The 26,762-nt window shown below is 47.1% G+C and overlaps 1 protein-coding gene across 1 annotated transcript in view; it reads left to right on the top strand.

Annotated features, from left to right (window-relative positions):
* The first annotated feature begins 206 nt into the window (after positions 1 to 206).
* LOC135909963 (endothelin-converting enzyme 1-like) overlaps positions 207 to 26,762 on the top strand; it is a 53,682-nt gene continuing 27,126 nt past the window's right edge. The window contains exons 1-2 of the mRNA XM_065441966.2: positions 207 to 805; positions 15,831 to 16,030. Coding sequence (XP_065298038.1) covers positions 379 to 805; positions 15,831 to 16,030 — 627 coding nt within the window. The 5' untranslated portion in view covers positions 207 to 378. The remainder of the gene's footprint in view (positions 806 to 15,830; positions 16,031 to 26,762) is intronic.

Below are 26,762 nucleotides of genomic sequence, written 5' to 3' on the forward strand. Positions count from 1 at the left end.
GACACGGGGAAAACAAGAAAGGAAGCAGGTCTGATAAACAGGCCTATCACATGACGGGTCGTGAAGTAGCGATGCGTATTCTGGCTCGCTTGGGTAATAAATAATATCAGCCGTTTGCACCCAACTGGTACTTCTGTCAGAAGCTTTTCTAGTCAGAGAAATAGACCGAGTCACTCTTTGAGTCTATGGGCAGGGATTTCATTGTGTTCACGCTCATCTTGTTTTCCTTCCTGCGCAGGCAACTCGTAATTACATTCGCTGCTTTACTTAGAAGTCTCCTCCTTATTGCTCAACTTCGCTGCTTTTTCGAGAGAAGAGCAGCCGCCCTGTCCTGGGCACGTGACAGTCGTCGAGACTAAGCAGAAGAAGAAAAAGAGCATGTCGCCGCCGGGCTCTCGGGAACCGTCTCAGTACACAAGACGTTCGACGAGGCCACGAAAGCCGCGATGGCGTCCCAGAAGCGCCAATACTGAAAACAAGGCAGGACTGGAGGGATGGGGCAGCCATGGACAACAGGTGCGGTCTCCCATTGCCCGGCTTCACAACGCCAACGCCACGTCGCAGACACCCACGCCTACGAGGTCGGAGATATCGGGACGCAGAGGTCACATCTACAGCGGGCCAAGTGGTGGTCAAGATGAGAGGATTGCCAGCGAGCAGGTGGTCATGTCGCCCTCCCGGCTCGAGTCCAGGATGGCATCGAGACGCAGGATGATGTCGAGGCACCATGCTGGGTCACGGAAGGGACACGGGCGCCACCAGGAAATGAATGCCGTGGATGCATATTTCGGGGTTTTCGAGGACGGTGAGATGCATGTTTCCTTTTGCGGCTTTTCATCGGCCCTGGAAATACTTTGTATGGTCTTGTGTGCTCGCACAGCTTACATTGATCACTTCAGGTGCTAAGGTGCGTCCATAGGAAGACACTGCTTGTTCCTTTTTGTTTCGGGTGGCGGTGAGGAAAATTAGTAAAAGAAGAGGTTTACGGTGCACTATCGGGCATTAAAGAAACCGCTCAGTGAACCGTACAATGCAAGTGTCCTTTGGTTGAATTTTCCGGGTAATGGAACCCAACCCTCCTTGCTGTAGCGTGCATTATCACCTTCAGTTCTGTCATGAACGTTAGGTGACACGTTGCTAGAAAAAAAATTCGGCAGTACCCATATTACGATGAATGTTCGCGATAATGCACTTAGCATGGGATCAATATAGCGCCTCAAGGTATTGTCACCGTAGAAACGAGTTATGTATGAGGCGTGTACTGCAGTGGGATTCCTCTTTCGCGCTTCCCTAAAAACAGTCGGCACCATCTAGCGCCTCCGCCGCGAAGCCTGAACGTGGCCTCTGAAATGCATGGCATGCCAGTGCTTACGAACATTGAGAAACACGTCATGCGGCAACCGGCCTCCTCTCTTGCGCTTCTTTCTGTACTCGCTGCGGCATCTAGCGGTACTGCCGAACAGTGCGCGTGTGGCCTCCTAAAGCGGCGAGTTGCTATGATTGAGAAATCCTTGGGACGTGGGTTCGATTGCGCTCAGCATGGGAGAAACTTAAGAGATATTTTTCGCCATTGTAGAGCAGAACATTTCCAGTCACGCATACTGTCACGGTTGGCGTGTAACAGCCCGAGCGAAAAGGATGCTCGAAAGACCCTGCTCAACCGAAACGGAGGATGGATTCCTAATTTGCCATAATTGTCTCGTGTGGCTGCCGGTCTGGTACGCAACCCGCAGCGATAACAGGCCCCTTTGTGTGTGCGACCAAGGGGAGAACCTTTTCCACGAACTGTCTAACTCTAGGGGAGAACGATTTCCGCGAACCAACGTCGCCTAGAAGAAAGGAGCAGCCGCAAAGCAACAACGGGGACGTGCAACCGCGCCCATGAGAGAAGGAGCAGCCGAAAAGCACCAACAGGGACGTGCAAACTCACCTGGGAAAGTGGGAGCGGCCGCCAAGCACCATGGGACTCAGTGCATGTCACGTGACGTTGACGGGAGCGAGATCCCGCCTACAATTTTAGTGGGCCCATTTAAGGGGCCCCGCAATGTACTTTTTCATCAAATCATTCATTCTCTTCTTCATATCCTTCGCCAACCATTGAATAAACAGTGCAAGTTTCGCACTAGAAATCGTGCACGTCCTTGCCTGTGGCTCTGGTCTACCGGATGCCTGCAGCCCGCCGACAACGCCCCGCTACCCAATAGTAACGTCGGTCAAGCTTGGAGAAACGGGCGTCGCAACAATACCTAGTTGCCCAAGTTGGCCTCAAAGACGTTTATTGAAGACATGCACAGACCGAGGGGCACATACCGAGCGCATGCTCCAAGTCGGCGTCAATGAGTTTCATTGAAGAGATCCACAGTGACTCGTGCTGAGGTGAAACAGGTTCGTTGAAGAACGGCACATATTTTTCACATTGCCACATGCTCGGTGACCTAAGTTTGTCCAACAGTTGGTTTCGAACCCTGTTCCTTGAGCACAGCAGTCCAATGGGCGACCCATTCGAGTCACTACAGTCGTTATAGTCATTACAGAATATCTTTATTTTAATTAATTCCGGGGTTTTATGTAGTGGGGGACTGCGGATTAATTTTGTGCACCTGAGGTTCCTTAACATGCACCCAATGCACGGTGCACGGACTTTTTCACATTTCGCCCCCATTTAAATGCAGCTTCCGTGGCCCGTATTCGATACCGCGCTCTCGGGCTTAGCAGCGCAACGGCAAAGCCACTACGCCGCCACGGAGGGTACAGCACATCCAACTCAGTTGTTGGAACCTACACTAAGCGAAGCTTTCCTTTATCGTTTCAGCAAAATTCTATGCAAAGACACACACGATGCGCGCGATTACCCGGCAGAGGCGTCTGCGTCAGCTGGCGTTTGGTGTGTTGCGATACCACGTACCCGAGCACACGAGGGTTGGTCCCTCCCGCGTCTAACCGTGCGCGGCTTAACCGTGCCCGGTGAAAAGGGGATCCTGGCGGTTGAGCCGATGCTGAGTGTCCAAGCCTTTAAGGACCCTCGGCAGAGGCAACACACCCCTTTGGTCTCGGCTTCACGTGGACGGCACCTCCGGACTGACCCATCTGGGGGAAATCGGTAGTTGCCTTTTCCTGTCCTCCTCTCCAATCTTCATCTTTCTCTCTCACATTGAATCTTTTGTGTCCTCCCCTTTGTTTCCTTTTACTTCCAATTTCCTAGGCAGCAAAGATTAACCTTGTGTGGTTAGCCAACCTTGGGTACACCATATTTGGTTATAGTAGTGTCTTACAGCAGGCATATGCAGGACCTGCCCTTTCAAGATCCTGCAGCGTCCGCTCGTTGGGCTGCGTGGTGGGTTCCTGGCCCCGCTGCCGAATTTATTGTGTTTATACGTGACAACTTCTTCCCACTTCCTGATCGCCCTCAGAATCGAGGGCGCACCGAAGAAATCTTTCAATTTTTTGGCGATCGAACACAGAACTTTCCCCGCTTTCACGTAATCCACTCTGATAAACCTGTAAAGACGGTGAGAATGTCTCACCGTTCATCGTTTCGTAATCTGACTGAAGTTTTCGCTCCAGGTTACAAAGCATTGAAAATGGCAAGTGTTGACTGCCCAATCTTGTGTCCTTTGGGGGTGTTCCAGTAACAGTGACCCCACACCATATCATGAATACCACTCGCGGCGTTGTCTTCGATGCTGATCTGGTAGAATTGTCTGAAGCTGAACTTCTAGAGGGTTGGAATGATCAGAATGTGATCAATGTTAAGCGAATAAAAATGAGGCGTGATGGAAAATAAATCGATACCAAACACCTAATACTTACATTTGGCTCAAGCATCCTGCCCGACACTATTGAGGTAGGGTATGTGAAGATCCGGGTCAGGCCGTATCTACCGAACCCCTCGCGTTGCTTTAAGTACCGGCGATTCGGCTACAATTCACAGAACTACCTAGGCCGTCAGACTTGTGCGACATGCGCTGCAAATGAACACCTCTCTGAATCATGTGAAAACTTCCTCCACTATGTGGACTGTGATGAGGAGCACGCCGTGTGCTCGCGTTCGTGCCAATCCTGGAAAAAAGAAAAGAACGAAATTGTGACAATGGAAGTAAAATAAAATATACAATTCAAGGAGGCACGCAAGCCAGTGTCCTGCCTACCCAGTCAGTTTTGCCGAAGTGGCGCGTCAGGGGGCAGCGCCACAACGGCGCCCAGCGACTGCCCGGCCCACACAGTGTGAGCCGGCCGTGACGCCATCCGCCCTCTCGGCGGCTGCAGCTAGTGTTGCTCCGCCGTCCCAGAAGAAAGGACCATCGACTGGCGACCCTTGCGGCCATCAGCTGGTGATCGCAAGGGTCTCGACCCCCAAGACGAGGCCTTCACGTCAAACACAGCGTTCGCAAGAGCGGATGTCCAGCGCCCCGCAAGAGGCGATGGACACGACTCCCAGCCAAACGGTGCAGCTAGCGCCTAAGGAACGGCGAGAATCTCTCGACCACTCAAAAAAAAAAAAGAGAAATCTCTAATCACAGGACCGGTAAAGGCCTCTGTTAGCTAACTCTCTTTTCTTAAACATACAGCACAGAACTCTTTTAGTATGGCCACTCAAATAGTTCATTGGAACATCAGAGGTCTCCTCCACAATCTCGATGACGTTAAAGAACTCCTGCTCTAACTTAGTCATAGGGAGCTGTGTATTCAAGAAACGCACCTCAAACACACTCAAACAAATTTTCTTCCACAATATACAATTTTTTTCAAAGACCGTGATAATGAAGTCGCTTCACCTGGCGGTGCGGCTATTATAGTCAATAGATGTGTAGCCTGCCTTGAAAAAAAGCTCCGTGCACCTCTAGAGGAAGTTGCTGTTCAAGCGTTGTTGTTTAATAAGCTAGTTAATATCAGCTCTATATACATCCCTCCCAACTATCAACTTCATAAAACCGAATTTCAAAATTGCATCGATGAACTCCCAGAGCCATGTACTGTCGGCAGGCACGTACCCAGGAATTTTTTTCTGGGGGGGGGGGGGGTGGGGTGGGGTTGGGGAACACAAGGTAACTTTTCTATACTAGTGAAAGGGTGCATCTTTACATGTACAAATGTGAATAATTCCCACCGTTCGCAATAAAGTCGCATAAACCCGCAAAAGAGAAATGAAATAAGGCGTATCTCACAGTTAAGCCTGTGAGATACACCTCTCCTTTACTTGGCAATTGGCAAAAAAGGAACCACATCATATGGACTCGCGCAGGCAGTAAGCGCAAGAAGAAAACTGCCAAGAACAAGTAAACAAGCGAAAGTGTAAAATAGAAATTTCTATTTGCGTTTTTCTGAATTAGCTCTGTAAGAATTGTAGAGAAATACATACTTGCGAAATAATCACAGTTCTTTTGCTTCCCTCGTTTACTGCTCTACGAAGTTAAGTGCCAAAACCGACTCGTATTGTTATTTGGGAAGTTGCGTAACCATGCGTGGCTGCCAGTCCCTTACAACCGCGTAGAGCGCAGGACGCTGCGGTTCTAGACGTACTACGCCCAACGCGGAAGGTTAGAAAAACACCTACATAAACACAGCAGATAAGTGCATCCGTCAGGCGGCTCGAGTGATAACTGTAGAAGCGTCATTCAAAACACACGGAATCATTCTCCAGTTCTGGATGCGTTTTATCTACTTCCCTTCTAAGTTGATGCATAAATATATTCACAAACAACGGTTGAATTTGCTAATTTTCACTTTTCCTTCCTGTTTGGCTGTTGCATCGGCTCTCTCCCTTAGTAGATCGCGTTATTTCTCAACCCCTTACGAGTCTTGTTTCCAGTTGCTAATTTTGCACGAAAAGTGCTCTACAATTAGGGAGAAGCCAGACGAAGTAACGGGTGACATTCATATTTTTTGTGGGTTTAACGGTTTTTGCAGGGTTTGATGATGGATGCTGTTTCGCATGATTTTATTTTGCACCTCATCTAACCGATATCACGGGTATATGATTCCGAGGATCTGCCAGTGTCACGGCGGGCCGCCACTCGAAGAAATGATGAAGCAAATGGAAAAGTTAAACGCAACTGGCGTGTTCTCCGGCCGCAACTCGTTCCATGAGCGTACAGACCAGCTGACTACAAACTGAACCCCTTTCCTGGTCCCTGGATCAGTCTAAGCCAAGAAAGATGAACTATCAGTCTATCAGGATCAGTCTAAGCAAAGAAAGTTGGCAGTCAGCGGCAAATACGCTCCCGGAGCTAATCATTTCATGCCTTTCGGCGGGTACTGCATGCGGTCATCGGACGCATCACTGAGACACGGGCAGTGCAGCCGCTGGCATCGGTGAACCTGGATCTGCGCAGGCTCTGCGCAGACAGCGGGTTTCCTCTGCAATTTTCGTCCGCAAGCTGTCATTGCTGTCACCCTCTCGTCGGCTCATCACCTAGCCCGCACCCCAGACGCTTGGGAATGCCTATTAAGGAACAGCATCGCTAGGCTTCTTTGCAGCCAGCGGCAAATACGTTCCCGGAGCTAATCATTTCATGCCTTTCGGCAGGTGAGCCTTTTGCTCTTACTTATTTTATCATTGTAATTTTTTGCCGCTGACTGCACAGAAATGCCTTCTGATTGTGCTGCTTGCTCTAAGCCGTTACCTTTGGATGTGACATTTTTAACATGTTCGGCTTGCCAAGAAGGTTTCCACCTTGGGAAAACGATGCTCTACAGTAGTTGAAAACAGCTACGCAAAAATGAGTACAGTTAAACGTGAAACCTGGCTGTGCCAAACATGTCGACCGGGAAAAAGCACACAAGGAGACTTGACACAGACAGCAAAAGAAGAATCGTTTGCACAGCAATTTATTGCTGTAAAGGAAAAACTAGACCGACTTGCATCTAGAGTAGAAATACTGGCCACGAAGGTGCAGAAACTTCTTACACTTAAGGACTCGGTTGGAAAGATAGAGAACGCGATACAGGAAGTGCAGACTTCAATAGAATTTCTTTCCGCAAAATACGACTCGGTATAGGAGACGGTCAACAAAAATCAGACGGAAGTGGCGGAATTACGTTCTAAGGTTGACTCGCTGTCTTCTACCGTCGAGTCCAGTCAGACCTGATTGACAAAATAAGTGAGCAAATGAATGAAATGGAGCAGTACAGTAGGAGAAAAAATTTCGAGATCCACGGGCTTCCCAGCAAGCCAAAGGAGAACTTGCAATCCTTCCTCAGTGATCTTGCGCAACAACTTGAGGTACCTAACTTTGCAGCAACTCAAGTCTCTGCTATCCACCGTCTACCCAGTAGGGACAATACTGCACCAGCTATTCTTCTCCAGATGTGCTCCGTCGAAGCGAAGGAACAATGGCTTCGATCACGTAAAAACTTGCCAGGATTAGTTCAGAATGATTTTCCACGGTTGTATTTCAATGACAACCTCACACGGGTTAATCGTGAACTGTTGTGGCTAGCTCGCACTAAAGCAAAGGAAATGTGCTTCGAGTACGTCTGGACAAGAAATGGCAAGGTGTTTGCAAGGAAAGCAGACGGCGCTCCACTCGTTCGAATTAATAGAAAATTGGACATTGAGAGGCTTATCTAGTCATGGGTAGTACTTTCAAGGTTTGCAATGACCTTTTAGAAGTTTCTCGGTTTTTTTGTTATCCGGGTAATGACGCTTTCCATGTTACTCACGTAAACATCAGAAGCATTCGTAAGCACTGGGACCATTTAGTAGCCATTCTATCTTCTGTTCCACGGCTTTTTGATGTCATCGTACCCACCGAGATAAATATCTCGCCAGGTCTATTTTCTAGTTTCGCGCTACCGGGCTATCAGTCATTCTCCTTTTTTCGTCCACTCCGGAAGGGTGGAGGCGTGGCTGTCTTCGTAAAAAACACTTGGTCAGTCTCCGAACTCAAGTTGCCTTTCGACCATGCCGAAACTGTTACTCTCCGCTTATCTAATCCTCGATTTTCATTTGCCTTGCTTTGTGTATATCGTCCCCCATGTGGTAACAGGCATCTTTTTTTTTGGCTGAGCTCGACTCTGCGTTATCACGTCTAGGAACCGATGAATGTATTTGCCTCACAGGTGACATTAATATAGATACGTTACGTCCAACAGTAGGAATAGTTGCTGATTATTTAGATACACTATCTAAATGGGGAATTGAAATGACAATCCATGCAGCAACTCGCGAGGAATTCCTGTCTCAACGTCTTGTTTCATCCTGCATTGATCATGTAAATGTTAGAGCCCAGAATCTGGAAGTAAAATCTACTATTGCACAGGTTAAGCTTTCTGACCACTACTTCGTCTGCTGTTCACTGAAACAGACTGTGAATCCTTTGTTATCCGAGGCTATTTACTCTATCAAACAAATTTGTATAATTGATCCAAGGCTGTTCGATAAACTAGTCCAGAAAAATGACTGGGGTAATTTTTTATGTACTGTATCACCGGAAAACATGTACCGCGAATTTGTAGCTGCGTTTGATGCTTTTAGGCAGGCGGAAACACGCGTTGTCAAAATCAGGCAACGTATCCTGAGCCAGAAATGGATGACAAGCGAAATCCTAGCAGCTCTAAAGGAAAAAGACTTGTTGTGGACTAAGGCCAAGCGGTCGTCAAACTGCAATGACGCGCGCTTAAGATATAAATGTGCCAGAAACAAGGTGAATGCAATGATCAGACTTGCGAAGCGCGTTTATTTTAGAAAGAAATTTCAAGAAGCTCGATCTGACATAAAGAAAACATGGTCCCTAATCGATAATCTTAGAGGCGGCAACATTTCAACGCCTAAACAGCACCTTTCGTCTTATTTTTCTGCAGACGACGAAACTTTGGCAAACTTATTTAATCAGTTCTTTTCAAGTGTCTCAGGATCGAGGACATGGCGACCATCGGTGTGTACATTAACATACAGCTTGCTAGATTCCGCATATCTTCCTTCACTATCGCTTCAAGAATTAAGGTCCATTGTCTTCAATCTTAACACGAACAAATCACCTGGCTTCGACAAAATCTCTGTCAGTAAACTCCAGAGAAATTTTGACGCAATTAAACATGTATTGCTATCTCTTTTAAACTTTGTTTTGGATGGTGGTGTGATTCCAGTTGATATGAAAACCGCAATTGTAATTCCGCTTCATAAGCAAGGTGCACACAATAGTATAGAAAATTACAGACCTATTTCGATAATTCCCTGTATAGCTGAAATATTAGAAAAACATGTGGCTCTTACGGTAACACAATTTCTAGATAAGCATAGTGTATTATCATCACATCCGTATGGATTTGTACAGGGGAAGGGTACACAAACACTGTTAAAAGCTTTCTCTGATCTTTTAAACTTAACACTAGACCGTAACCGGGTAGCATGTGCCCTCTTTATGGATGCCTCTAAGGTATTTGACAGTGTTTGTCATGACATTTTGCTACAGAAACTGTCTCTCCTAGGCCTAAAGGCAACTAAAGCTATGGGCTGGTTTGCGGCTAATTTAATAAGCATCAACCCTTCTAAAACGCGACTTGTCTGTTTCCATAACCCCATGAAAAAAATCCTGCCTACGACATCATTATTCTTACACATATCAGACTGTTATGAATGTACATGTCAACCTGTTAAAAATGCATATTCTGTAAGTATCTTGGATTGCTTTTTGACTATGGTCTTTTATGGAACTCGCAATTATCCCACGTCTGTAAAAGGTTGCGCGCGGTCTCCTGTGTATTATACAACATACGATGTCTTATGCCAATCTCCGTTCGAAAAATTATTGTCCATGCTTTAGTCTACAGTGTGTTACGTTATGGCTTGACTGTATATGGCCATTGTACTCTTGGGTGGAGCTCAAGAATTAATTCAATTTTACGTTCACTGCTGTCAGCAGTGGCTTACAATTTGTGTCCAAAGCAAGATGCAGATGTCTTTAGGTTGTTGAATTTGCCAGACTTCACTTCCCTGATTGTCGAAAGTGTTGTAATTAAGCACTTCTGGAATAATGATTTTAAAACACGATATGCGCCTGTCCGCTCCTTAAAGGGAAGCTGAAAGGCTTTCCAGAAAAAATGAGTGAACATCTGTACATAATGGTTTTCAACCCTCCGAATTCAAATATCGTATCGAAATTGAGCGAAAGCGCAAATATATTTTATTTCGACGAAAAGTGCAGCAGTGGACACGCCCAGCTCGCGCGTCTCGTTTCCGCCTGTGATTGGTCGGTGCGCCTCGTGACGTCAACTCTAGTAACCGACCGCTGCCGCTACACATGAAGCGCGGTGCCAGGTATAGTTTGGTGCTGTTTTTCTGAGACGGTAATGGAAAATTTAGAGAGACTGCGTTTTTCTGAGGAATTCGGCGTTACTCCCTACATGTACGAGCCGATTGCGAAGAAGCAAACGATGCTGGTGCGAGCAGTGCTTTCGACGCGAATGAAAGCAAAGTCTTGGGATCTCCTCGTGTTGGAAATGCTCTTTGGTGAGTATGTTTTTTGCAAAGCGATCTAGTGATCTCGCCGAGCTCGTTTCCGGTCAAACAACTGTAGTGTTGTGTTCCTGCATGCCTCCTCGTGGAACGTAGGCGGGGATGCGATCGTTGGCATTTGTGCGCTGTCCAAAGCTGTCGGCAATCTACAAAGACGGTTTAAACGTGTGAAAAGCTTCCCGGTTCATGCAGTACGTGTAGTGACCTTCATCTGTTGACTACCACTCACGTTGACTACCACTCACGTTGACTACCACTCACGTTGATTAGCACTCACGTTGATTACCACTCACATTGACTACCACGCACGTTGACTACCACTCTACATACACGCAGACGCACCAACAAAGGAATGCAGGGTCGATCGAAGCAGATTACGATGGCACGCATGCAGAAACAAGCGCAGTCAGGCACGGTCGCGGACGCTGCGAAGGAACGAGACAGAGTTGACGTCACAACACCGTGATTTCCGGTCTCCGCTCCGCTCGCTCACTCAACGGGGGGCGGAGCTACAGCGCAATTTCAACCGACGATTACGTCGCTCCTAATTAAAAAAAAAACCCAAATTTTACTTAGATGGTTTATAAGGTTCCCGCATCCGTATATGAGCGTATTATTGAATTTGACAGACTCTTCAGCTTCCCTTTAAGACCGAAGGAACCCTACGTCATCCCCAGGACTGCGACAAAGTACGGAAGGAGAACGCGGCAATACTGTGTTCCAGCCATATTTAATAAATTGCCAACACCTGTGCTAGAAGCAACCACAAGACGTGGGATTATGAAACTACTTAGAATTGTCGATGTTTAATGTAACATTTCGTAAAACTGTTCAACATTTTGCTCCGACCCACTAATAGATAACTCCGCTATTAACCCTGTGCAATTTTCTGTGACCTGACTGTCAGGCACTGCCAGTCAAGCCTTCTGAGGCTTTGGTAGGCCTGCTATATGTACTTTGTTTTCTTTATGCACAATAAAGATTGTATTGTATTGTAACGAACCTAGGGTGGTGCGCGTGACCGTTGCAATACATGGTGGCAACTGAACTGATCTCGAGTTAAATGCGCGGGCACGGAATCGTTGAGAAAACTGGCCTTCACACCCCAGGAGATTCCGAGAACTACCGCCATCCAAAAGGAGTGAGAAATGCAGCAAAACGTCAATCGCCGAACAGTTGTCAAGTGTCCCGATTGATTTGGAGGCGCTTAAGGAATGTGAGTGAGGTTTGGTGGCGTGGGCGTGGGAGGGGGGGGATATGCCGCTTAATTCGGGGGGGGGGGCGGCCCTCCCCCTTGGGTACGTGCCTGGTTGTCGGAAATCTAAACGCGAATAACAATTTGTAGGAAGAGTCCCGTTTCGATAGAAGAGGACGCTTAATATAAAACTTTACCTATTCATCTGGTGCATGCTTACTCAATAAGAAGGAGCCAATGTACTATGGCGCTGCGAACAACACCTACGCTTCCATTGACTTAAGCATAGTATCCAGCACTCTCCTGCCGTACCTCGAGTGGAATGTCCTTACGGAAGTGACCACTTCCAGATAGCTCTAAATCTTACAACACAGAATGAATGCTCCCCACATCTTCCGCGGCGAACTGGGAATTATTCCGAGAACGTACGCGTTTCGACAGGGAGGACATTGCTGGTCTTAATGTAGACAATGCCGTGGCTTACCTGACAGGTTTTATAATAAACGCTGCCACAAAATGCATCCAGCAAACGAACGGACTGTCTAATAAACAACGCATCCCGCAGTGAAATGATGGATGACAAAAGGCAAGGAAAAAACAAAAAAACAAAGTTTGGGACTACTACGTGACTGCCCAACTGCCGAAAACCTCATTTATTTTAAACAAGCAAAGCGGTAGGGCAGAAGAACACGTCGACGAGCTGAGAGAGATACAGTTGGGAGTAGTATATATATCCAGTATTAATGTATACACTGATGAGATAAAGGTATGGAACCGGCTAAACAAATGAAAAGGCTGTCAGTCTCATTCTCTACCCCTAGTAAGTACCGAAGGAGACGGCCTGAAAAATCAGGCAGCCTTTCTAGGTGAGCACTTTGAACAAATTTCGAATGCATAGCACTACACACACATTTTTCTGTGGTTCAAAGAAAACGCACAGTGATGGCACCTCGAACGCAAATGTGGAAGAAATGAGGCGTACAATCGCCCGTTCGGCTTAACTGAACTTCAGGCATCTCTCACTTGTTGCAAAGACGCGGCGCCAGGTAGTGATCACATTATTTAGGAAATGATCAAGCACGTACACTCATAAACTCTAAAAACACTTTTATCCCCTTTCAATGCTATGTGGGCGGCTGGATACATTCTACCTGCTTGGAAAGAAGCTATTGTTATCTCCATACTTAAACAAGGGAAGGATCCGTCTCTCACCAGCAGTTACAAACGAACAGCTCTAACAACAATATTTGGGGTTTTACGTGCCAAAACCACTTTCTGATTATGAGGCACGCCGTAGTGGAGGACTCCGGAAATTTTGACCACCTGGGGTTCTTTAACGTGCACCTAAATCTAAGCACACGGGTGTTTTCGCATTTCGCCCCCATCGAAATGCGGCCGCCGAAACGAACAGCTCTAACAAGCTGTCTGTGCAAGCTTTTCGAAAAAAAAAAAAAGATAAATTGGCACCCAATCTGTTTCTTGGAGAATGACAAAAATGCTAGATCCCTTCCAGTGTGGTTTCCGAAAAGGTAGGTCGACGACAGACCACCTCGCTCGCATTGAGGCCAGCATCAGGGATGCTTTTATACATAAATAGTTGCTTCTTTCAGTGTTTGTCTACCTGGAGAAGGCATACGATACGACATGGCATTTCGGTATTCTTCATGACCTTTCTGCAATGGGTGCCCGTGGCAACATGCTGAATACAATCGAAAGCTGTCTGTCTGATCGCACGTTTCGTGTAAGAGGGAGCAACAGTTCGTCTAGAACATTCACCGAAGAGACCGGTGTGCCTCAGGGAGGCTTGCTTAGTTGCACACTCTTTGTCGTAAAAGTGAATTCACTTCGTACAGTCATTCCACGCACCATGTTTTGTTCTGTATATGTCGACGATGTGCCTATAGTCTTTAAATCATGCTATATTGCTATGTGCGACCGTCAGGTGCAGTTTGGTTAAAAGGGGCCCTGAACCACCCCTCGGGCTTGGTGAAATAACATAGTCCGCGGGTAGCATACGCTGTTGTGAACATCTCAGCCAAGTTCTGCTGTCGTACGTGGTCCGTGGAGCTCGCAAGCGGAGCGCAAAGTCACCCTTTTCTCAAACGCTCTCGTTTCAAAAACCCCATGGTCCTCGCTGTCTTCTGTGTGCTTTATTTCGTCATAAAGCACACTCCAATACGCGGCTGCTATTGGCCGCTGCGCTCGGCAACACCGCGGCCACCGCTAGGTGCCGCCACGAGTCCAGTGGCTAAGTGCACTGCGGGTCTCTGAGGACAGCCGCGTTTGGCCTACGTTTAGCGCGGCATAGGCACCAAATCGGAAATTTGAACTGCGCGCCACGGTGACGTCTCCGCCGTAGCCTTCGCAGTGCAAGGCATTGGAGGAGGAAGGGGAGCACCGCTGAGGCCGTGTTTGAATGCCGATAACTCCGCTTCTACTGAACGCATTGAAGTACTTTTTGCGGCAAAGTGGTTCTGAAATGGCCAGCTTCACTTTAGATGTCTTTCTCCACTTCGATAAAAAGTGGTTCAGGGCCCCTTTAAACAAATTATCTAGATGGGCGGATGAAAACGGGTTTAAACTGAACACACAGATAAGTACTTGCATGCTCTCCTCCAAAAAGAGAGTCGAAACACCAATCCCTAGTATGTTTTATCAATGGAAATGAGCTCACTGTCAGCGTGAACATAAATTCTTATGTATTATCTTGGATTCAAAACTGTTAGGTGCCCTGTTGGGTGCCCGGCCCTTGATGCCTCTGCAGAGGCATCAAGGGGAACGTGTTGGCAGACCAGATTGCTACATATGTTACTGCGAAAGCGAGCAAAACTTTAATACCTGTCCCTGTGAGAGACTTGAAGCCTTTTCTCCGCAGAAAAATTAGGACATACTGGCAGCAAATCTGGAACACTGAAACGTCGAATAAGCTTCATTTAATTAAGCCTGAGTTGGGTAATTGGCGACCAACAACGGAAAAATACGAACTGAAGTAATTCTTTGTCGACTTAGGACAGGCCATACCTAAGGGACCCACTCTTACTTGCTGACTGCTGGTGAACTTCCTGTCTTCGTTAAATGTGGAGGGACGCTGACCGTTGTACGTGTCCTGATGGAGTGCCGTGAATCATAAGCTGAAAAAAATAAATTTCCTCTAGCTTACAGACAGGATATTCCTCTTCATACAGCAATGTTGCCTCATGTGGGCTCATTTTTCAGCAGCAAATCACTTTTAAAATATTTAAATGATGTTCATTCATTACAAGTCCCACGCCCGATAGATTCGTAGCCCAACCTCGTAACAGAGGCTACTGCTACGATAGTAGCATTTGTATGGCACATGCCTCCAAGGCCTTGTATCCTAGGTTTCTGATGTAGCAGCAGTGCCAATGGCACGTACACTCGTGAGAAAAAGTATACGGACCACGGATCGCGTGATAAAACTAATTTGCTCCTCGGTCTGTGAATGTAGCTTGAAATTAGAGACTGCAGTCCATAATTTGCATTACGAATTTTCTAGCGCAAGCGTCAGTTTCTGCTTATGCGTGTTAATTACGAAGAAATTCTGTTTTTTCGTCGATCCTGTGGTTCGTATACTTTTACTCATGAGTGTAAATATCTTAAAAGACCATTCTTTCAAATCTTTTACGTTCACAGGAAACTTTAAAACCATTGTCATAACCTTAATACATTTATGTGTTACGCACTGTACAGTGACTATCTTTAGGCCCATATACAGCCGCATTCCATCAATGCTTTCCACTTCATTGTTACATTACTCACAATCACTTGCATGGCGTTCTTTGGCCAAACGTGGCCCTTGTACCATTAAACGTTGCATATCATCATCATGCGTACGATCACACCTTATTTCTAACTGCGCTCAAGAAACTATCTGCACTACATACATCGCGTTGTTGGTCGTTTAGCATTTCTTATTTTCATTTTATGTGCTACACCTTATACCTTAGACATATGTTTATTTGGATCTATTTTCTTCGTGAACAAAAACTAAAGATTATTTGACGTTTACCGTTTGCTTTTTTAACCCAACTTGTTGCGCGTGCTTTCACATTTTGGTTGAAACCCGCTACTAGCTTGTGGCTATGAGTGTAACCGATGTTTGCCTACTTCATGTATTGTGTAATAAAAAGGAACGATACGTTTCCCTTCAACTTGCAGCCTTCGGGGAGCCCTCGCCAGCCGAGATAGGTGTGCTGGCACCCATCGACTTGGAAAGTAGAGCGGAGGCGGTCGCGGCTGCGCTGACGGTTCGCGCAAACATTGGCAACATAACCCTGAAAGGCGGCGCTGGTGGAGCTAATGGAAGGGCACCTCGGAAGCCTGCGATCAAGCGAGGTCCCATCTCTGTGGAGTGTTCCGTAAGTGCGAGTCACGCTCGGTTTTCTCTATTACCGAATTTCCAGTTGCTCCTTATGACACACTTATAATGGAAAGCATGTCAGCGAATTTGAGGAGTCTCTTCCGGAACGGTCGCTCCAAAATGGATCCCTTGGTTGCTCCTGCAGGAAGCAGGAAGCGCGCCAGCTATGTTCCTTGAGCAGTTTTCAAATTTTCATTGCCACTGAAAGCGCGCTTTGGCTCTTATTCGCACGCAGCTATACATTGTTTCCCGCGCACTACATGCCCCCTATGGTAGCGAGACTACAGCGAGGGACCATCGTTGAAGTAGACAACACTGTTAACGTCTATTCTTACTGACAACTGGCGCAAATTGGAGGTGGCGTTTTTTGCGACGTACCTACGCTTCTGTGTTTCACACAAAGAACGAATGACATTTGCTGTACACGCAGAGAGTGATAACAACCTCAGGCAGCAATAGGTAAATGGTTCACAAGAAAAAAAATTAAAAAAAAATATGTCGCAGTTTCACCCGAAACGTGAAGCACCGATTGCGATAGCAATTTATTAGACAGCTGTACGAAGCAAGCATAGTAGTTTTATCGGCCGTATCAACTTGAAAACATTCGCTTACCAACCAAATTAACAAGCATGGTATCACGCGCGCACAGGCAAACATGAACACATCTCACTCGATGACCGCGGACACTCTTTGTCAAAACGCTCGCTTGACGAACATCGGTAGCAGCAGTTGCCCTTCGTACTGCTTCTCGCTTCAACGCGAACTGAGCTGAGCGAGAATACAGCGCACACGAAGCCATCAGCCCTCGGCGCACCTAGACTCTGTTCCGACCGCAGATCGCTTTCAAGATAGGGCGCGCGCAGCCGCAGTCAGCCGCGCCATACGCAGTCGCCGCAGGAGTAGACGCCCACCCCCCGCCCTTGCTGCCTTGCGCGCGACGGAAGACGGCGCGCTTCCTCCCTTGCACGTGTGAGATCGAGCCACCAGCCTTCACGGCTGACCTTTCACTCGCACCCACAGCATACGGCGCGCGGCCGTGATGTTATCGCACTTCGACTTTATACGGAACATTGCGGCGACGCCAACGATGACTACGACGTCGGCAATGCCCCTGCAGGGTCCATATAATTGCTATCGCAACAAAAGACAGAAAATGCTGTTACTGCATTTTTTGGCTTATCACAATGCTTGTCCGATGAGTCAGCCATGGCTGTAGCATTTGCATTGTCTGTAGTTTACGAATACCTTCCAGCCGTATATACGCCGTGCCAGAGTTGCACATCATCAAGGGGGGAATATATATGCCCCGTCCTGCTAGTGCTGCCACTGAGTTCATTATTCATTACTGTACAATATTGTACACAACTCCACATTGCTGTACAGCACTGTACAGGAACTCAACAAAGCACGTGGAGGCTCCAGCGCCAGTTGAACACACGCTAGACCACCTTGCTTGCGCAGCAAAGCTGATCGAACGCAATAATCAAATATGAGGAGGCTTCTGCATTCTTCCTGACCTGACAACTATTGTATTCGGGAGCCTAAATGATGCAGTTGAAGACTCATACAAAAAAAATTGCAAATTATTACTTTCATTCGCGTTCCTTGAGGTGCTTCTTTAAAATTTCCCATAAGAATTCTCAAAAAGCCATTCCAGCACTTACTGATGCTTTACATCCAAACAAACACCAGTGATCAGACTGTAATTTGATGCATCATGGTATACGTTGCGACTTCTATGTTTTGAAATAAAACGTTAAACCATAAAAAGTCGCAGTTTCGCCCGAAAGACGAATCATCGATTGCGATAGCAAATTAGTAGACAGCTCTACGAAGTAATGATAGCAGTTTTATCGGCCTTAGAAACGTGAAAACATTGACTTACTAACTGAATTAACAAGCATGGTGTCAGCGCGTACCAGAAAACATGAACACATCACACTCGATGAATGCGGACACTGTACGCCAAAAGGTTGGTGCGCGCAAGCGAGGCAGCAGCAGCAGCGAGTGAAGTGACTTTCGTGCCATCTATCGTTTCAACGCAAGAGCGGCGAGAATACAGCGCGCATAAAGGCATGAACCGTCTGCGAATTCCTTTCAAGATAGGGCGCGCCCGCGCGGCTGTGCTAAGTACGCGCTTGTTGGCAAAGTCGAAGCCCCCCTCCCTCCCGTGCTGCCTCCTCGCTTTCTTCCATATATCGCGTGCGAGATTGAGCCGTGATCGCCAGTTCCCCTTGCGCCCAGTCGCGAAATGCGCAATGGCTGCCGGAGCTCTACGCCGCCACCCCTCCTTCCCTCCCATCCCGCCACGGCCTTTTGTACGACGGAAGAAGGCGCATCTGCTCTCCGCTTCCTTCCTTCGCGCGCGCCAGATAGAGCCACGATCGTGGGCTTCCCTCGCGTGCTCTCACTCGCACATACAGCATCCGACATGCCGCGGCGGTGTTATCGCCCTAGGACGTTACACGGAACATCACGGCGACGCTGCCGACAACGGCATAATGCGCCTGGACTGTCCGTATAATTGCGCAACTATATATGGACACACGAGCACATTTCTAGCGGTAACGAAAGAGTTCAAGCGAATAGATTGCCTCCTCTCACACGATAGCAATCTCAGCAGCTGGGGAGAGGCGAAGAGCGTGCCGATGTGCAGAGGGTTTTAGTGGGGCGTAGCTAGCGGAGTGTAGGTGGATCACCGGGGGAGGAGGGTTGTGCATGCGCCGACGATAGGTGCGCGAGCAACGCAGAGTCACGCTGGCGTCACAGAGGAGAGGAAGAAGTGAGCAGGTGGATCCGGCGTCACCAATCGGTCCGCTTGCCCGTGCTTAGCTTGCGATGCTTTTCGACGATCGCGGTGGCGTGCAACGGCTGCCAAGAGCGCCGTCCAAAAGGGATCCTCACCGAAGAGGAGTTGGCAAAGCCACGTCGTGTATGGGATGCCGAAAAGGCTCGACAGCATTACCCTGCCAAGAGGGGTGAGACGGCAGCAACGTCTGTATTAGACGAGGAAGATCCGCGCTCAACGCCACGAATGGGTAGATCAGCAACCATCTTCAACTGCTGCGCTAGCGATTACTTCGTTAAGTACTTCGTTAATGACTGTTTCGGTGCGGTAGGCCTGGTCGGCTGCTGTTTCAGTGGGACAGTCAGCGTAGAAAACATACGAAGAATTAAATTGAGACTATTTATTGTAGCACGATAACCTCTGTTTCACTCGTCCAAAACATTGCACAACAAATTCATGGATTACAATGGACATTTATAAACCTTAAGTGAGATACCTTCGGACTCTGTCTAATACACCCGTTGCATTTTAGTGATCCACGGACTGTTCAACGGAATAACAACTATACGCTTATTTAGATAATTTTCTTTTATTTCCCATGGCTTTGCATACCTTTTTTCGTTATAGCGACTTAATTCTTTTACAGGAGCGCTTAATAAATGAGCAGTTGCGTGCTACTGAAAGCGACATTTCATATATTGTTAATGCAAAAGCGGTTAGAATATATTTCGAAGTAAACGTAAACACTCCGATGTTTAGAGCCGTAGCCATATGTATATACGTTGATTTCGCGTCCATGGCCTCCGAGATCGCGTGGCCTGCGCTGTCAGTACCTAGCCGTTCCATTGAGGCGCTCCCCAGCAGTTCGAGCATAGTAGACGCTAGTTCGACAGCGCGCGCCGTCCGACTGGCTTTGGGGGCCCTACGGTAAAACCGCAAATGAGGCAGTGAAAGTTGGGCATGGATTGGGCTTCTTCTGGAGTTAGAGAAACAGGGAGCAAGATTGGTTTTGAAAAAAAAAAAGGACTAAGGAACATGGATGAAAAGAAATGGCCAGTGTTATGACTGCGGTAGACCAGATGTTTGTCACGCGCAAGAGTAGAATGCGAGAACTATGCTGGGAAGAGAGTTGTAGGACAGTTCCAATGCGATGCAGGGCGCTGCCAATTTTCCCGTAACGAGCTCCCCTCGTCGGAGAAGAAGTGCCACAAAGGGAAGAGGCAGAGGTGAGAGGCAGTCCGGGAGATGCAGAGGTGACACGAACGTTTCCCGGAAGAAAGCCGCCACGAACTGGAAGACCAGTTGGGAGTAAGAGATCTCCTCTCCTATTCCCACGGCCGGACCTTCTCTCCGCTTCTGCGCCCACTGGAACTTGATGGGGGTCGCCGTTATGATATTCCGTCTGCGACAGTGTTGTTTATGCTTCTTGATTGGCTGTAGTCCTGGTGGGTTGTGACGTCACCAAGCACTACCAGCTAGGCAGGCGAATATTGCCCCCACTTCATCCCAAACTGAAATGTCGTCAGGCAGTCGTCTGGCGACAACTGCATACTCAAACCTTCCCTAGTCCGGTGCGATTGCGGCACATTTTCCCCGTGCTGTACCCGAGTACTTTTTGCAAGTTATGTCATGCAACTAGACCGACGCTCTCACACATGTTGGGGGAGTGTCCTGTTATATCAGCTAAAATGGCAGTAGCTCCGGAGGCTCTTGCGTCGAAGTGGGCCGTCACTCTGCGCAGCTCCAACCTCAAGACGCAAGAGTGGGCAGTCTCATCCAGTCGCTCTTTGCTAAACACTTGATCGTCTTCTGTTTTACGTGTTCAGCGATGTAAATAAGTTTTGTACAAGTTCCAGTAAACCCGTTGGTTTTCGATTTCCCAACTTCCGAGCTTATTATTTCTTCAATCCGGAACCTTCGCCACGCCATCTTATGGAGCCGGGTTCGAGATAACCTAGCGCCGCAACACCGGCTAACCTGCAAAAATATCTGTACCTAAAAAGCGTGAACACGCTTTCAGGTACAAAGACTACGGGGAGAGCGAAAGATGTTTATCCACTGAAAACAAAAATTACATATGTTAAAAGGCTACACCAGTGGTTTTTCCGGCGCTGTGCCTAGATAAGGTTAATTGTTTCGTTCCTTAATAGTTAGAGCAGCAAGCTGTCATATATATCTTTGCGGTGTTCAGGGGTCCCTGTTGGAAGGATCCAGTCGTTTAGTGCAACGACTGAGCTCTGTAGCCCAGCAAAGCAGGTTCTTCGCAGTGAGGAGAGGCCACATGTCCGCAACAGATGGTGGGCTTTGGCTGGCTCATCAATGCTGCAAGTTCCACAGGTTTGGTCAAGTGACTTGTCAAGGTATTGGGCTTGAATTTGAATACCCCGAGCTGGCTGTCCAAGGACGAAAACATACCTAAGCAAATGTGCGTGGGCTGAAAAAAAAGAAGAGAACAAAAAGAATAGCCAAGAAATTACTTGGCACATCGTAAAGGAATTTCCACGCTACCCTTAGAGAGTGTCCACCTTGTAGAAGCATCAGAACTCAAAGTAGATGGAAAGATTAACTGTTCAGCAGTCGAGATAAGTAGGAGACGATTAGAGTATTGGTGGAAGAAAGGCAATCCGGAGGCTGGTAGAAACGTAGTCATTGCGAGTGTACGTAACGATACAGTAGAGTGATAGAAGTTCTAAATATGAAATTTAAAATCGAGATCCGATAGGCAACGCAGGTAATGATACAGTATAGTGACAGAAGTTTTAAATATGAAAGTTACGATCGAGGTCAGATAGGCAAGAGGGTAGAGGGTGATAGATGTGGTAAAACCCGATGAAATCAAGCAGGCTAGGGTCTCCGCCCCGTTTCAAAGGGAACGCCTATAAACATTATCATCGTCATCATTATCATCTGATCGGCGTTACGAGGTGCGCTGCCTTTACTTGAATTGGAGGTCTAGGCTTCCGAGGTGTACATTCGATCGAGGAGAAGTGTGTTTACTGCAATCAAGTGGGAAACCAGGGGCCGAATTTTTAAAGCTCTCCGTTCGTAAGTGCCTTCTGTCATTGGACGCCCGCCTTCGCCACCACCACATGTCCACCACCACAGCTCGCTGAAATTTTCTCTTGCGAACTTCGTAAGATGCGTTTGTGAATAAAAACAGAAATAGGTGCTCATAAAAACAGAAATAGCCCATAAAAACAGAAATAGGTGCTCAAACACCGTTTTACGTAACTCCTTTGAACACGAGAACGGGCTAAATAAGTGCGTGGTGCCTGCTCATGCATAAGCAGTGCATACATCTCATTTTGAGATGGGGCGTTTTCGCAGTTTTCGTCACGTCGCGGGACAAACAAGCGAAGTCGGCGTGGTCCTGAAATCTGTTACCAAGCATGGAGTGCTAATATAATGCTAATAATAGAAACTATTGGAAAGCCTTTTAGTTATAGCGACCTATATCTCCGCAAAGAGAATTCACCTCATATATGCGGCGATTCTTGCAAAGGTGCAAGTGAGAAGCTCACTCACTGCTATTTGTTAAGTTGTTTGCCTTTTGAAATATCCCGCTCATGAAAGTTTTCCCCTATACAAGCACACTCAAGCAAAATTACCGGCTTTGAACGCAAATTCGAGGATCTCTTTCATTTAGGCGGAGAGTGTACTACTGACCCGTACTATCTGTTACACGTTACTTGAAAGGTTGGAAGGCTACCGTGGATGTCAGCGACAGAATGCCAGCGAGCGCTCGTTTTTTCTTATCATCATCATCAGCCTGGCTACGCCCACTGCAGGGCAAAGGCCTCTCGCATACCTCTCCAACTACGCCGGTCAAGTGCTAATTGTGAGCATGTTGTCCCTGCAAACTTCTAACTTCTTGATCTCATCCGTCCACCTAACTTTCTGCCGCCCCCTGCGACGCTTCCCGTCTCTTGGAATCCAGTCCGTAATCCTTAATGACCATCGGTTATCTTCCCTCCTCATTACATGTCCTGCGCATGCCGATTTTGTTCTTGATTTCAACTAAAATGTCAATAACTCGCGTTTGTTCCCTCACCCAATCTGCTCTTTTCTTATCCCCTTAACGTTGCACCTATCATTCTTCTTTCCATAGCTCGTTGCGTCGTCCTCGATTTAAGTAGAACCCTTTTCGTAAGCCTCCAATTTTCTGCCCCGTAGATGAGTACTGGTAAGACACAGCTGTTATACACTTTTTTCTTGAGGGATCATGGCAACCTGCTGTTCATGATCGGAGAATGCCTGCCAAACGCACCCCAGCCCATTCTTATTCTTCTGATGATTTCAGTCTCATGATCTGGATTCGCGGTCACTACCTGCCTTAAGTAGATGTATTCCCTTACCATTTCCAGTGCCTCGCTACCTATCGTAAACTGATGTTCTCTTCCGAGAACATTACTTTACGTTAAACATTAGTTTTCTGCAGATTGATTTTTAGACCCACCCTTCTGCTTTGCCTCTCCAGGTCAGTGGGCATGCATTGCAATTGGTCCCCTGAGTTACTAAGCAAGGCAATATCATCAGCGAATCGCAAGTTTCTAAGGTATTCTCCATTAATATTATCCCCAATTCTTCCCAATCCAGGTCTCTGAATACCTCCTGTAAACACGCTGTGAATAGCATTGGAGAGATCGTATCTCCCTGCCTGACGCCTTTCTTTATTGGTATTTTGTTGCTTTCTTTATGGAGGACTATGGTGGCTGTGGAGCCGCTATAGATATCTTTGAGTATTTTTACATAAGGCTCGTCTACAGCCTGATTCCGTAATGCCTGCATGACTGCTGAGGTTTCGACTGAATCAAACGCTTTCTCGGACGAGCACGTCCACATCTTGTATGATGCCAAGGCTAGCGCAGAGTATGAGGTCTATTTCATTTGTAGTCTCGGCATTCGGGCTCCTCCACGTCCACTTTCGGTTATCCCGCTTGCGGAAGAAGGTATTCATTATCCGCAAATTATTCTTTTTTGCAAACTCGACTAATACCTCTCCCCTGCTATCCCTATAACCTATGCCATATTCCCCCACTCACTTGTCTCCAGCCTGCTTATTGCTTATCCTGACATTCAAGTCACACATCAGTATAGTGTATTCTGTTTTCACTTTACCCATCACCGATTCCACGTCTGCATACTAGCTTTCGACTTCCTGGTCATCATGACTGGATGTAGGAGCGTAGACCTGTACGACCTTCAATTTGTACGTCTTATTAAGTTTCCCAACAAGACCTGCCACCCTCTCGTTAATGGTATAGAATTCCTGTATGTTACCAGCTATATCCTCATTCATCAGGAATCCGACTCCTAGTTCTCGTCTCTCCGCTAAGCTCCAGTAGCGCAGTACGTGCCTGCTTTTTAGCACTGTATATATATGCTTATTTTGTCCTCCTAACCTAACCTCACTGAGCCCTATTATATCCAATTTACTGCCCGCTAATTCCTCCAATAGCACTGCTAGACTCGCCTCACTAGATAACGTTCTAGCGTTAAACATTGCTAAGTTCAGATTCCAATGGCGGCCTGTCCGGACCCAGAGATTCTTAGCACGCTCTGCTGCATCACAGGTCTGACCGCCACTATGGTCAGTTGCTTCGCAGCTGCTGGGGACTGAGGGCCGGGGTTTGATTGTTGTATTCATATATGAGGCTGTGACCAAGTACTGCACCAGGTTGGCCAATCCTGCTCTGGTGAGGGAGTGCGTTACCGGTTCTGGTCACCATGATCAGGCCGCACTGCAGGGCTGTTTGTGCAATTGTATCAACATGCAGATTTTTTTTATGCTGTGAGAAATGGCGTGGCACCGAGATTCGAACCACGGTCCTTTTGCATGCGAGGCGGATGCTCTACCTCTGCGCCACCGCTGCATTTTTCTTATAGTGACAGCTGTATATGCCGCATAGAACATTGAAACCCTGGAGCTTTACTCCTAGCTTCGCGTAAATCAGGTGTGGCCGACGAGTGCTGCATCCCGGGTAGAACCATGCTCGCCGTCGTGCAGTCGTCGTCATGCTGTGGTCGATGTCGTTATCGTCTCGCCAAGCCACCGACACTATTTTCTTTCCATTGAAGGAACGATAAACTAATATGACTCTGGCTGTCACAAGCCTGTGCACTTAAAGGGGTGCGCAATTCAATACGGATCGCATACCGCCTCAATACAGCTGGCTATCTTGATCTTTCGGTGTTTTGTGTTCTTCAAGTTCGCATTAATCCAAAGTTTCTTGAAAGGTATTTCATTTTTACCTCTAAGTACGGGGGACTGGGGTGGGGGTCGTGCTTTAGCAGTCCTTCATGTTGCCTTTTAAAACGAACATATTTCTTTGCCTCTTTGCCTGTTAACGTGGTAGGCGGCGGTCGGTGGTCCGTGGAGGAGAGGAGGCGACGGTGCGGCCGACTTCATGGAAGTTTCCTAGCTCTACGCATAGGTGGAAACATAGTATTTTTTCCGCGGGGGGGGGGGGGGGGGTGCTGGGGCCCGATCGGCTTACCGAATGCCACCCATATATATAAACGATAAGAAAAGGGGTTAACCGAGGGACCCGTTTTCATTAGTCATATCATAAGAAGCCAACAAACAGTGGCACCAAGGACAACACAAGGGAAATTATTTGTGCTTAATAAATGAAAGAAAGGAGTGGTAAATTAACGAAAATGAAAGTGGTTGAAAAACAACTTGCCGCGGGGGGCAACGATCCCACAAGCTTCGCATTTCGCGTGCGATGCTCTACTAATTGAGCGAACACGGCGCCGTTTCCCCATCCACTTTCTTGGGTATTTATGTTCCCTAGTACAGCACTGGGAGTGTTAGCCAGCGCCATCACTCACAGACTTTGGTGGCGGATGTGGACATCCTCTCTGCCCCAGGCTCACGAGAACGGGATATTTTATATATATATATATATATATATATATATATATATATATATATATATATATATATATATATATATATATATATATATATATATATATATATAACCTTTAATGACAGCAAATTATTCGGAAATTACACGACAAAAGATTACACCACCTAGATACGCCAGTCTTTTGGTGGGGCAAGGGGACTCTGAAATTGGACTGTGTCCTGCTATGAAGTCTCGTGAATACTCATATCAGGAAGTCACTTCAGTCAAAAATTCTTCCAGGTGAAGCGAAGTTTCTTGAGGTGCAACTATTACTAATACTGCTTCGCTTTTCCGTCGAAAGTGCATTTTTTTTGTTTTTTTCACAGCGAAGCTGTTAGCCGCTCGTTGGTCGGCATTTTTCGTGTCCGCGTTCAATAATACGAGCCGACCCCGGAGGTTGTGCAGTACCGGGCCGACCCACGGTGGAGGTGAGGCAGGCTTCAAGAACTCAGAAAAGGGAAGCGAAAAGTGCATATATTTTTTCTAGTCACGCATACAACATACAGAACACCATGCATTTCAGTATAGAGAACCAGCACAGAATAAGCATTTAACCATATAATTGATGATAAAGCGCTACTGATAATAATGCGAAGCATTTGCCGCTCCCCGCACATGTTTCCTGGTAACGATTACTGTTGCGCAAGCATCCGTGTGGCGACGGCAGCTTGCGACGTGGTGGGGGGGTGACGTCACTGGCCTTTCGTATACAAAAGAACTAGCCTAGCAACTGATTTCACTGTTGTTGCAGCACCACTGACATCCACTTTCACAGGCCCGGGCCGGGATTGAGTCTTTTTTTTTTTTTACTGTGAGTCCGAGTATAAGCACTGCTGAGCATGGTTGCTATTGATTTTGATTTCGAGTGAATTCGGCTTATCCTCATTACGATTACTGAGTGAATTATACATATTTAGCACCTCTGCATGCAAGTGGCGATGTTTCCATCCTTAATAAATGTTGTAAATTATTAGAAGATTATTTTTTAATGAGTCGTTAGTATTACCTACTGGCAAGAGAAGCGATAC

The sequence above is a fragment of the Dermacentor albipictus genome, chromosome 1 (assembly GCF_038994185.2).
Source record: "Dermacentor albipictus isolate Rhodes 1998 colony chromosome 1, USDA_Dalb.pri_finalv2, whole genome shotgun sequence".
Classification (NCBI taxonomy): domain Eukaryota; kingdom Metazoa; phylum Arthropoda; class Arachnida; order Ixodida; family Ixodidae; genus Dermacentor; species Dermacentor albipictus.